Genomic DNA, 13,627 nt, shown 5'->3' with positions numbered 1-13,627 from the left:
GGATCAAGACACCCAAGAGGCAAACTCTAAGCAACTCTCCCACCTGGAGTCTAAGACCTTCATGACACTAAAATTGCAAATCTGTATCCTGCTGCTTGTGCCTGGAGATAGCAGGCAAGTTAAGAGGTAAATTAATTCTGGCCCTTCCAGGTAAGTAATCTATTTGTCTTTATAAATTTAACTTTTATTCTGTAGTTCTTGTACCTGTTTCTCCACTGTTTTAATAGACAAAGCATTGTGGTCATACTAATTCACTGATTACGGGAAATAGCATAGCCAAAAATCAGGAACGTCAGTACCTGAAAGAACTAGAAGCTGCCTAGAAATACACTGTACTTCCAAGCCTTATTTTGTCCTCAGTTTTGTGAAATGTTTGGAAAGGGGAATGACCTGTAGTAAGCAACCAGCCCAGCTTTGCTGTCAACAGCCTTTTGACAGAAGCTGTGAGTGCTGTTGTGGCTTTGTTCCAGCCTACACGTGATTCCTCATCAGGTGATGCTTTGGGATGAAGTTTACCCTTCTGCAAAGAGCCAGCACTGCACATGCTACTCACATCTCCCTTCAGCTCTGTTTCAGTCATCTTAAACAGCGCTGAACTATCCTTCGGAAGGAAAAAAGGCGGTTGCTCTCCAGGAACGGTTGCGGAGGTGCCTCCTGCTCTTGTGCAGAGTGCTAGCACAAGACTGAAGTCACCCAGAAGCAATTAACATTAAGGGGCTTAAGTGATAAACAACAGACCTGTGAAGAGTGAAGACTCATGCAGAAAACAAGATAGGGTAGATAAAAACCTCTGGCTTAATTTAACTCGGCTACTGCTCTGCTCTTTTCAGACACTGTATATTCATACTCAGTTACCTGAGAACACCAAAGTTTTAATTATGCTTTTTATCCCTCTTTGCCATCAGACTTAGATGTTTTGTGGGATTCCTGCTCATGCTGAAACTGATCCTTAATGTGGAAGAAAACATTTTTACTGGCTGTAGAAAGATAAAAAACAGACCGCTCAAAACAGAGCAAAGCAAAGCAGCATGATGGCTGGTTGGTGCTCACCTTACGATCACTGTAGAAAGGGTCAAGGTCCTCCAGAGGCTCTGCAATGAGCTCTGGAGGAACAGTCCCATAGATATCAGGCAGCTTCTTGCAAGCTTGCAAATCAAACTGAGGCTGAGGTTTCTCGTCTTCACCCAGCTGCTCTCTGTATTCCTGCTTTGCATTCCTTGCAAGCTTCTCAGCAATTCGTTTCTCAATAGCAGCCAAGGATTCAGGCGTGAACCGGTGGAAGCTGTTAGTACCCGGTGGTAACAAGAAGTCAGCCATCTTTTCATCCTGCTTTGTCTTTTCTGGTCTTTACTCCTAGTAGTGGAAACAGCTGAAACGAAAAGTACCACAGGTTAGTGACAAGAGCAAAGCAAGAAGAACAAAGCCATCGAAATGACAAAAAAAAAACCCAAATAATTTGCAGACTCTGTATTATCAGGAAAACATCTATTTTTGTGTGGTTAGTAGAACATCAAGGAAGATAGAAATGATTGAAACTGTAATTTCAATTAGGAATCACTCACAATCAGAGCTAAAAAGACTTTGTAGATAGGCTGTGGAGTATTAAGGTTTTCAGGCACTTGGGATCCTAAATCCAAACTAAGGAGCAACTTAGATTCATATAGGATTAAGTTTCATAGAAAGCCACACAGATTTGGATTCCTAACTCATTTTTGAAAATGCAGCTCTGGGAGTGGATGAACAATGTGCCTAAGATGACTGCAGGGCAGATTTAAATCCCCTGATCTCTGGCCACATGATGCAAACTCTAAAAATGCCCCAGCTGTTGTATTCCAAATTTAAAGAGTGAAAGGTCAAATTCACATTCTTAAATCACACAGAAATTCTCCATTTTCTCTGTTTTAGGGGTTTGCAACATTATTTTTATTTTCCTTTGGGTTAGCAAATCCCATTTTCAAAACATCCAACAAGACTTTTGAGCATTTTCTTCTCCTCACACCCTACAATCCGAAGGATGCTAGAATGTGCTTGCCAAACCCTGGGACCGTCATTCGTGCCCTCCAAGCTGAATATCCACTGCTACCAGTTCATCACATCTGAAAACCAGGCTCCATCCATCCAGTATCCAATAACCCAAACCTGAGAGGCCTGACCATCTTGAGTTGATGGTGTTTCACTGTTAACACTTCCAATCCCTGTGTGAATTCATATGACTGAGAATTGCCACATCCCTTCAACTTATATGAATAAAACAAAGTGTGAAATACACTGCAGAGTAAAAAGCTGTCTTGTACCTTCACTAAACATGGATAGCTGTGAAAATTAATGAAAAATTCTGTTTGAAAAGGTATGAAGCTTATCCCTGTTCTAGTAGCCTGTACAAATCCATCCAAGTTCACTGAAGCAGTCTTTTGCAATTTAACACTGAATTTCATGGCATGTTTTTTTCCCGCAAGAGAAACCCTCACTACACAACAATTAAAATTCACTTCATAGAAGAAACACATCCTTTGTTTTTCTACCACCAGCAGACCATTCATACTGAATCAGTATATAAGCTGGAGACAAACAAAATTGTAGATTTTGAGGTGGGCAACCCTATGGAATTTGTTGATGTGTTCAGTATACAATTCTTTGTTAAGCCGCAATTGTTGTTTTCTGCTTTCAGATGGTTATTTGTCTATTTACAGTGGATAGTTCCAGATAGTTTGCTTCTATTAGGCTCTGTGATGACAGCATTTTTGTTAGCAAACAAGACTAACTGGTCTCTGCATGACAAATAGCATATTTATTGACTCAATTTATTTTAGTAAAGTACTCTTTCAAATAACTAGTTTTTCCCATTCTGACTTAGTTTTAAAATGAATTCATTAAATTGTCATTGATCACAGCCTATCATACAGGAATGATTTAGTGGAGCTTGTATATTATACTCTGCATTACTGCTTGTTTGAACCAGCAGGGCTAAAATGAATTAGCCTTCCTGGAGTTTGGATACTCTGACATTCTTCTTTATTTAGATTTATTCTCTTTATTCCTTTACCCTCTCCCCCCACCATCATTTGTTTTATGCCCTTCCTCCTGAAAAAACAGGAAATTAGAAGCTTTCCCAAAAATTGAGTTTTCTTGTGCTCAACGCTTTGTGACTCAGCACCAGTGCAAGCAAATACAATTTTACTTTCTATAAATGACATCAGTACAGGTAGCCAGAGAATTCTCAGAGTTTGTTGTCATTTCAATTTTTGTTTCTTCACAGTGAAACCTGTCTCAGACCAGAAGGGAATAACAAAAATCAGTGGCTGATCTGTACTTCTGGAAGGACATAGTCTAGGTCTCTAAATGGGTGACGAGGTCACTGTGTGCTGCAATTTGAAGTCTAGATAATCATGAGCACTGTGAAGACAGTGAATAAGGAATGATTGTTTGCTTTTCCTCATAATACAAAAATGGAGACATTTCAAATCAAATAACAGATTAATGGTTTTAAACACAAAGATGCTGTCTCTGACTGAGAAAATCCCCTGGCTGCAAAACCCAGGTGCATTCAAGAAAGACTACTTATGTTTGCCCTATTTTTACACTCTTCCTAGGCTACTAGTCTGGAGAAACCTGTCACCTCATTTTATATACTTTTGTCCTTACATAGTGCTAATGCCAACATAAGACAGCCTACGAAGCCTTGGGCAAGGGCTTAATCTGCCTTCTGACTGTGGCTGGCCTGAGCTTGTGCAGACGCAGAAGCACACAGAAACCCAGAGTTAATACCCCCAAACATCTCTTGAGATTCACATCACACCAACTGCCTGCCACCAACCTACACAGACATTCCCTTTGCTGGAAAACTGGTGGTAGCCATCCTTGCATCACCTTCTCCACACAGCTGAACTGGAGGCATGGCCATATAGGACAGGGCACACCAAGCACTTCACTGAGATGACAGGAGAATGTGTGGAATGTCTCTACTAAGGGCCACGGAGAAAACATCCTTCATTGCAAAAGCTGAATCTTGACAAGAAACTTCGGCATCCTTCTCAGACTTCCTTAAAGAAGCTATTCTGGCAACAGAACTGGTCGAATTTTTATATTTTTTTTTAATATAGGGGAGGGTGAGGGAGATAAAATTGCCAGAAAAACCTAACTAAAATTGGAAGTTTTAATTATTTTTAAAGGAATTATTTTTGTCTAAAGCTCTCTTTTATTAGAAAATTTAATCAACTTCAAACTGGTCAAAACTAAGTCTTTTCAATTTCATTTGCAAATTCCTGAAAGATAGCTAACTGCCTAGGAACAAGTAGAAAATCCTACACAAGCTCTGTAAGAGCTTTTGCTACTCTTCTATTTACTGTTCCTTTAAAAAAATACATTTTCCATCATTCTTACAATTGAAAAATCTTGACATACTTTCTCTTGATATTGCATATAATTTCCAAATTTTAATATATATACTTAGCCTAATTCTTCTTCAATTTCATATGTTTTCAGGGAAAGGGCAAGATAATTTCATGGGTCCTTTCTATGTCTAGTTTCTTTTAATCTATGAATTGCAAACATTTCTACAAATAGCCAGGGTTAGCCCAGATGTTTCTTAAGAGGGTAAGAAAGAACCACAGTTTGAAAAGGGAAATCATCAATGACTGATTCAAAGAGCTGGAATGCCATTTCTTAAGAGATAATAGCTGTTGTGATTCATGTTTTTACAATATAAGCCTGATTTTTTTCATTCCTCTCAGGCATATTTTTGAAGTACAAGGCTTCAAACACATTGTTGCTGTGATATCACCATGCACAGAATGAACATTTCCCTCTTGCTTTGTCAGTTAACATCGGTTCCTGCTGATAAAACTGTACTGGTTATGTAAACAAAAAGTGAATGCAAAAATAAAGCCCCAACATGCATATTTTCTAAGGCATGGCAAGAAGTAAGAACAGTACAAACAAATAAGATATTGCTATCTCCTGTATTTATTCAGAAAGATAAATGCCATTGTCCACTACAGCCTTAGCCCTATTCTCACAGGCTTAAACCAGCCCAGTTCAAAAGATCCCTTCAGTGCCCTGCAAGCCTTTCCTTGACTCCACATAGGTGGGTGACCAACACCAACACAAAACACCACTTTGAACGGTAAGTTGCCTGCAGGTGTGCAAATACAGGGAAAGTGGGTCCTGCTCACCTCCAGCTAGCTGCCCACCTGCTCTTGCATGGTCTTTGTGAACTCAAGACTAGCACCTTAGCCCCTACCAACCCCATACCATGGGTCAAGATGCTGACACGAGACATCAGGGAGGTCCCATCCCTTACAAGCAACAGGAGAAGCAGAGACTGAGGTCCTTGCTGTGCACTACGCCTGGTTGCACGCTGACTTCAGAGAAGTCACAGCTTCTTACACCTCCATCTCCTGCTTGCATGATGACATAGGGTTTCTTGCCTGACATGGTATCATGCACATGCATGTGTATATTTCAGACACTTGGCAATGATAATAAATGAGCCAAACATGAAGATCAAAAATGTGAAAGTGGCGCTCACAGGCTAAAGGTTAGAAACCATCACACATGCTCTATCAGGATTGTATTCATTAAACCCTACTGATTTCTGCAATGCCACTCAAGAAGCTACTACTGACCATTGGCTGGGAAGATGGATGATAGCCCGTGGCAGCAAGTATGTTTCCACTGCAGTTCTGGTAGACCTAAATGTTACAATATAACAATCAGGAATCCTAAATTCTCCTTTTGTTTAAGAAATGTTTGTGACTAAATAGAGACTTTGCATTTCTAACTGCTGTGGTAACAAAAACAGTCATGAGGATGAGTTTCTTTTAAATGCTTGAGACAGCATGGAGCACAGCTGCCTTTTATCCCCCCCCTCTTTTCCATATAATCTCATTTTCCTTTGACCTGCAAAGTACTGTTAAAACATGAGAATAATAGGCTAGGGAAATAAAGAACAATACAATGACAAATCTAATTTAACGTTACTGGCCTAGATTCACAAATTCTTACGCAAAAATTTATACACACATACCCACAAACACTTGATGATATTAAAAGAGATTACAAGGTGATATGGGATCACATGCAAGTATTATTCCAACCATGAAGTAATGACTTCATGGAGAACTGGTTTTAATTAAGATCAAATAAAGACCTTCTACATAAAGATACATAAAGATCAAGAGGCTAAAGGAGTCTAGGTGACTTAGATGCTTTTCATAATTTTACTGACAATCAACAGGCAACCTCTTGAGACTTAATTCACTTATATTTATGCCTCACTTCACATTCCACAGCTAGCAGGTGTCATGGGAAATTCTCTTTTAGCTGAAAAATTTCAGTTGCTGTTGCTACATACTTTGAGGGTCCGTGTGCTCACATCAAAACAAGGGGATAATACTGAGTAATACAGTCCCTGAAATTTTACACAGCACACTCATTACTTCTGCGTAAACCAATAGCTGCTTTGTTTCTTTTTTTCAAGAGGCACAATTTTGTCAAGACCATAAACAATGACTTTTTTGCAATATGTGTTCCTAACACATATAATCAGCCTCATCTCCCTCTGGCATAAATCATCACAGCTTTGCCCATCCCAGGGAAGTTACAGCAGCTGGGAAGTGATGTATTAGGACCATGAATATTCAGATAGAAATGCTTCCTTTGAAGAGAATACCTTCACACTAGAGAGTGTGCAATTGAGGTTTTAAAGTAATGGCCTGAAAGGTAACCAAGCTTGCAGGGAGCCAGAAAACCACAGGGGATTTTTGCAGGTGGGAGGGCAATCTGTAAGTGCTGCTTCATCCTGGGTGAGCTCAGAGCCAAGGGTGTAAAAAGTGGTGCTAGAGACACCAATGCTTGCCAGGGGCTGGGCAGGCTCCCATGGCTGCCCTGCAAGGGAAAGGGGGTTTCTTTCACCAAAATCTGATGGAAATGTCTGTAATGTTTAACTCCAGAAAGAGATTTATGAAAGAAAAAAAAAAAGCACTGAAATCAGCCTTGGACTGACACAGGAGGAGCTGTGAGACAGAATTCCTCCTGCTGCCCACGTCACAAGGCAAACCTGCAGGTTGATATGGCATTGCATAATGCAGACTTCCTAAAACAAGCCCCATTTGTTTCACCATGCATGCTGACCAGGGGCAGAAATAAGTAAGAGAACTCATTCCATTCACATCACTGGGGAAAAAAATCATCTAAAATGGCCAGCCCGAAATCTCAGAGTCACTGACCCACAAGCCTCTCATCACAACCAGTTCTGCCTACACTCTGTCTTCTTTTAAATCCAGTTTAATGAGTTTTGCTGGCATCTCACTCATCAGAATTGCAGCACTCTGACATTACCAATGACTTATTGATAAGATAAAGTCTTCCGAAAGCTAACATGTGCTAAAAGGAAATGAATTCATAAGATTTCATCCTGATATTGAAACAGTATTTGGGGATGACAAATGTTATGCCAAGAATTAAATGCTGGCACTAAGTCTTCTCTTACGATAAAATATGTATTTTTAGTGAGCTAAAAATATTCTTCTTTTTTTGCAGGTGTTTTTATTTCAAATTATGCTGCAACCAAATGACATAAATAAGCAAGAGGGAAGCAGTACATTATAGTTACCAATGTGCATCTCTATGTTTTGCTGAAAATTATAATTCTCTACACCCAACAGGTTTTCATGTCTATTTTAATTAACTAGAGATTGGCCTCAGTTATTTTACTATAAACTACTCAGTCTTCAGATCTAGGAAAAGATTTCTTCTTTGATACTCTGAACCAACAGAGCTTGCAAAGAGCTACCAAGAAAGAGAAATGTTTTCAGCTCAGGATGCAGTCACTAGCTTTTGAAGGACAAATAAGAAATCTACAGAACTCCATGTTGTGCCAAATATACACTGCTCAAGACCATTAGGTGATTTGAATGCTCACATGAATAAAATATATCAAGTCTAGTCCATTTTATTCACAGAGTGTTTTGTAAAGACATTCTAACGGCTGTAGGAAGTTGCAAAATGGCTATTAAAATATATTCTGAAGCCATTGTGGGAAAGTTATGCTGATGAAAGAAAACAGGTTTTATTCTGGACACCAAAAGCTTGGCTGCATGCTTCTAGAGGAGAATGAGCCACAGCTAGAAAGCTGCCTGATATATTACCACAAAGTTATAGGGAAGGCATCTAAGTTACAGAGACACATTTTATCAGCAGGGAAAACCAACAGACTTATAAAAGCTATCACCAGAAGTGGCATGTTTACATTGAAAAAGAGAGATGAAACTCTATAAGCAAAGCTAGGGCCTCTTTCACACTTCTAGCATTGAACTAAGGACAAACATGACATAACAACTGAACTTGGGTTTTAATAATGAATGGAGCAATAGAGGTTTTCCTTCTTTCAGGTGACAGAAAAAGAAGAGGCTGAGGTGAAGGGTCAAGAAAATACTGGATATTGAAGGGCTGGGAGAGAAGGACCCAAAATGATACAGAGTTAAGCTGTGGGAGGTGGCAGGTCCCTCTCCCACATCCCACAGATACGATGTGAGACAACAGGTCCTGCCAAGTCTGCAGCATCTAGAGCAATTTGTTCCATGACCACCATCCACCATTGAACTCCACCCCATCCATACAACTACAGTACACCCAGATTCCCATCCTTCTCCACCTCTATCCTTTTTCTATTCTTTAGCTAGGAAAATAATCTCATCATCCCCCTACTTTATTCCAACTCAACCTTTCCACAAACTTTTCCCTGCCCACACAGATAATCCCCAAGTGACATTCACACAATCCGATGTGATTTCGGTGCAGCTACTTTATTCTTCTCTTTGTCCCCTGAAATGCATCTCTGTCTATTGTGGTAGATTCCCCTGGACAAGGACACAGGGCCCATTTTTGTCTATGGTCTTGGATGGTGTTTGGTGCTAATGGAGCCCCAGCTATTGGCAGGCATTTTAAATGCCTTTGCAATAAAAATACACAGGAAAAAAAAAGACAAGAAAAGGCACAGATTTAGATGTGCACTGGCAAAATTACCTTCCCTAGTACTGGAAATAGAAACTCATATAGGACAAATTGAAGAGGGACCCTATCTGGGAGTAGCTGGTTGCTGCTTGCTGCAGTATACTGAAGATTTAATTCATTATTTAGTGCACTGTAAATTTGACAATACTATTTGGATAAAGCTAGTGGATCTTCCACTCTGCTGAAAGAGATTTCCCCTCCCCGAGAGACAGAGAGAGATTATTGCTCTCCAAAGAGGAGGGGTATTCTGCCTGTTTGCGATTGAAAATCGCCTGGTTTTGGTTGCCAAGTTTAGGAATCAGGGCTAAGAGCTTACATGGGCTCTGGGGATGCAATCCTCAGCTCATGTCAATCAAGGGGAATATTTCATGTGACTGCAATAGGCAGTGGGTCAGACCCCTGGCGTCGGAGAGACAGAGTTATTTAATTTCTGTCATTCCTTTCAAATATGTTTACTTCAGCAACTCAGAGTAGCTTTGTGGGAAAGATGCAATGGACACTGGTGCTGACTGACAGCGACTTGATTTGAATTACATAATGCTCTAAACCATTATGTAAATGAGGCCAACAGAAGCACGGAGGCAGGGAAGCCAGGGATTTTTCATTGTTTTGATTCCAGTTTTTTCTTTAATACCTAGTAGCCTTTAACACTACCATCAAGACTGACGCCTCCCAGCTACTACATTTTGCGGGTAGGTTAGCTAAATTCAAGTTTTTTCTGACACTAGCTACCAACCTAAAGTGCATCCAAGCAAACGATGGGGAACATCTGAAGAGTGGTGAACATGGATGACTTTAGAGGTATATGAGTGACTAACATTACCAGGAGTAGTTTTGGCTATGTCACACTGATGTCAATGAGACTCACTTTTGAGAACCCTGTGGCCCTCCTGAATATTCCTCCCCTTCTCCCCTGTATAATTTCCTCATCTTTTTAGATGGAAAAAAATTTCAGAGTAAATAACGCATTGCACAAACAATTATTTTCCAAAAGTCATGACATTTTCTGTTAATTAGCAATAATATAATCATCCAAATAAAACTGCTGGGGACATTGCATTTACTAACAAGCTACCTCCAAATACGCATTTATGTGTCAACGGTGCATGCTTGAGTGGTTGGCAATATTGAGTTGGGCCGGAGGCACAATGCACTGGAAACATACAATAGTAGCCTAGTAATGCGAACCCTGTTGTGGCTTCTTGCTTAATTTACCTTATGGGACCAAACAGTCAATGAGTAAACCAGAAAATAATACATCAAGTGGCCTGTGAAAGAGAAACATATGATGTTATCAATGCAGGACATTTTCTAAATGGAAAAGGCACTGGCTCCATAATTTGGGAACTTGTTTTCACTACATGAAACAAAAAAACACTATTCCCAAAAACGACTTTGTTACTATTAATAGACATGATAAACAGCAATTGCACCAAGAGATCATCCAATATCTTGGCCCTAAATCCCTTCCAATAGCCAGGGTTCTTTCTGTGCTACAGACCCACAATAACATATGACTACTAGAGGCATGGTAAGAGCCCCCAAATGGCATTATGATGTCTATGAGATATAATAGCACCCTCTCTGATAGGGGCCTAAGATGGTATAAAAATGACTGCACTCTTGAACATCGATTTATTTTTTTTTCCATTTTCAAGGCAATTTCAACTAAAACAAAAAATTTGGTGAGAAAATGGAAGATTCTGGCCAGATCTCAATTTTTAATCTGCCATATACAGTGCTAATAATTCAAGTACTGCATCCTTCTCTATACATTCACTTACATCATTATCCATCCTGCAGTACAGCTCTTCAGCTTAGACAGGACAAATAATGGATTCTAGAAATTTTGGGCTAAAAAAATAATATGTACTGGATATACAACTCCTGTGAAACAGCCTCATGCAGTCGATAGGATGAATCAACTAAAATCTAGCTTCTCTGATGCATTGGAACAGAATAGTCAAACCAAGGAAATGCAAGATATTAGACATTTAGGGACAAGTAGACACTACTAGGACATGAGTCATGTCTCCTGTTTTGCATGCCTACTTCAGTGAGATAAACTATGTTTTAGATCCTAGTGAAAATTCTGATGATTTGTTTATTAGGAGACCTTAATTTAGGTGTTGATCTATGTATCTGTGCTTGCATGTCTGGTTTTATCTGACAGAGTAGGGGCATCTGGACTGAAATTTGTCCCCCCTAAAAAAAAATCAGACTATTATGGACTATGATGTGCTAGTTTTAATTCTGCTTGACTCATCTTAGAAAAAAAAAAGGTGCAGCTACCTCTAAATGCATGGTGGTAAAGGGACAGACCAAGGAACTCTTCCAATCCATCAAGTGGCAAATTCTAACAAACATTTCTACAACAGCTTTCCAGAGCTGAAACTTTCTTTACAACATGAAATATAGATCTTCACTTTCAACGAAAAACATATGTTTAACTAGTTGGTGACAACCACATTCCCAGAAACACGATCATTCAGGTTATCCTGATGCTCTTGGACTCACAAATCTCTGACTTTTTTTCTACAAGTTAAAGGGGTGTTTCATATCTGGGTTGTGCAATTACATGGGTAAAAATAGTTTCAAGCTAATATTTTAAAAAGTAGAGTGAAATATGGGATGGTGGCATCCATAATTCCTAGGGTAACACAATGAAACAATACAAAATAGAGCTGGAAATGCACATCCATTCAGGTTCACAGCCGATTTCCTACTCCATTCTTGGGCTTGTCTTGCAGATTATGTCAAAGCATATAGTGATTTTAAAAGTCAAACAAGTGGGATGTCACAGTTCCTCTCTTCCCACACACATGTGCAGCCTCGCTTTAAAATGTGTTTCCCAGATTCTACTTCCCTTGCAAAAATATTCTTGACACTTGTAGTGCTAACTCCAGAAAAGCTGTCTGGGATCGCAACTCTCTCCTGCCCATCTCTACTGACAGACAGAGAAGACAAATGTAAGTGGGGGGAAGAATACAAGTATATTGGGATGACATTTCACAGATTCTCCTTGTCCATGTCTCCAGAATATATTTCACACTCTCCAGGGGCCTAATAACTGTCCTTTACAGAGGATGGTTGTTTATTAGATCCCCTTTACCTAATAACCATCTATGGTGGATTAATCTGGTCGGTGGTGGTGGGAGTTGGAGAGCAGCTTGGTGGGCAACTGCAGCCAGAAAAGGTTAATCCACCACATCATCCTTTGTGGAAATTGTGCTTTTCACTTGATCTCTAAGCAAGTGACTTGCAAAGAAGTTAAAGATGCCCTGGAAGAAATGGTCACAGGGGACCAAATTGCAGCTTTGTACTGCAGCCTTCAGCTTCAGCATGACTTCTCCTATCTCCCTTTTCCTCCCCTGCAAAGGGATGAAGCCAGCAAAGAGAGCTGTGTAAAATGTTGTCACAAAACACAAAAGAGAGCCTGTAAGCCAGCCCTTAGGTCCAAGTGAGAAGAACATCTAGCTTTAAACATAAGACCATTAAAAGCATTACTGATCCTCTCAATTCTTAGAATTTATAATATTCCCAGATGAATGTAAATTAAATTGAAGATCCACATTAAGAATGTAATGGGAAGTCCCACTTCACATGCTTAACATTTACTCTTACAGTGGCTTAATAAGAATAAGATAGACCAGGACAGAGTTGTGCTGATTTATCTTAACTCTCTTCTCCTTACACACCTGAAGCAGAAGCGTATCTTAGTGCCTGGTCTATTTGTATTATTTAGGTATGGCCTGATAGCACAGATATAACTGCCTCCATTTTACCCAATGCACACTGTCACAACCCAAGAGCTGATGGTTTAAGTGTACTTTGCTTTCTGCTGGCTGGTACAGACCAGCAGCAGAGACATAGGCCCATGTCTTCAACTCTTTCTGACACAGCTAGTGATGCCATCAGCTCTGGCTCTCACCTCACCGATCACCTCCTTCTCCCTGTCCTGGCATATACAACTGAGGTTCATCTTTCTAAAACTGCCTCCAAACTGAGGACCAGGAATGCTCACCACACTGACCCTGCTGCTCCTGCTCTTTCTCATCTCTTTCCTCATTTGTCTTAAACTAATGTTACTACAAACCAAATAGAAACGTTTCACTGCGCATGTCTAAAAATAGAATTGCAATCATCTCTGCTTCCGTTACTTTAAAACTAAATTTATCAAGAGATTATTCTTCCGTGAGGTTTAGCACATGAGAAGTCTTATGTTTTAAAGTTCAATCATTTCACAGTTATTTATGAGCAGAAAATCTTATGGATTAATTTTATAAAGAACTACAATCAGCTTGGAGATCAGATCTTGTTTTGGTGTAAATGGCCACAACAACTCCACAGCCCATCAAGACAGTTTTTAGCATGGGTTTTTGTTTGTTGTTTGTTTGCTATGTTCACAGAAGATGTGCAGCTGAGCACCAATAAGATAAAATATAAAGGCTGTAATTCTTCTTCAGAAACATTTTCAAGGAAACAGCTAAGAATCCTAGGACTGAATAAGGAGAGAGAGAGAAAAAAAAGAAACAACATATATTTCTCTGGGGTTTTTTATTAGTTTAGTTTCTATATTAGACAGTTCTTTGAGTGCAATTGATTTTGTAGTTTC

The 13,627-nt window shown here is 39.6% G+C and overlaps 1 protein-coding gene across 4 annotated transcripts in view; it reads right to left on the bottom strand.

Moving 5' to 3' along the window:
* LOC133209774 (sodium channel protein type 5 subunit alpha-like) overlaps positions 1-13,627 on the bottom strand; it is a 212,753-nt gene that overhangs the window by 171,175 nt on the left and 27,951 nt on the right. For all 4 annotated transcript variants that reach the window (XM_061348581.1, XM_061348584.1, XM_061348592.1 and 1 more), the window contains exon 2: positions 1,051-1,369. In XM_061348581.1, the coding sequence (XP_061204565.1) occupies positions 1,051-1,317 (267 nt within the window). In that variant the 5' untranslated portion in view covers positions 1,318-1,369. The remainder of the gene's footprint in view (positions 1-1,050; positions 1,370-13,627) is intronic.

This window comes from Neopsephotus bourkii, unplaced genomic scaffold (assembly GCF_033783945.1).
Source record: "Neopsephotus bourkii isolate Nb327-2 ecotype Australia unplaced genomic scaffold, CSIRO-AGI_Nbou_v1 NB_53, whole genome shotgun sequence".
Lineage (NCBI taxonomy): Eukaryota > Metazoa > Chordata > Aves > Psittaciformes > Psittacidae > Neopsephotus > Neopsephotus bourkii.
This window is presented reverse-complemented; position numbering and strand designations above follow the sequence as displayed.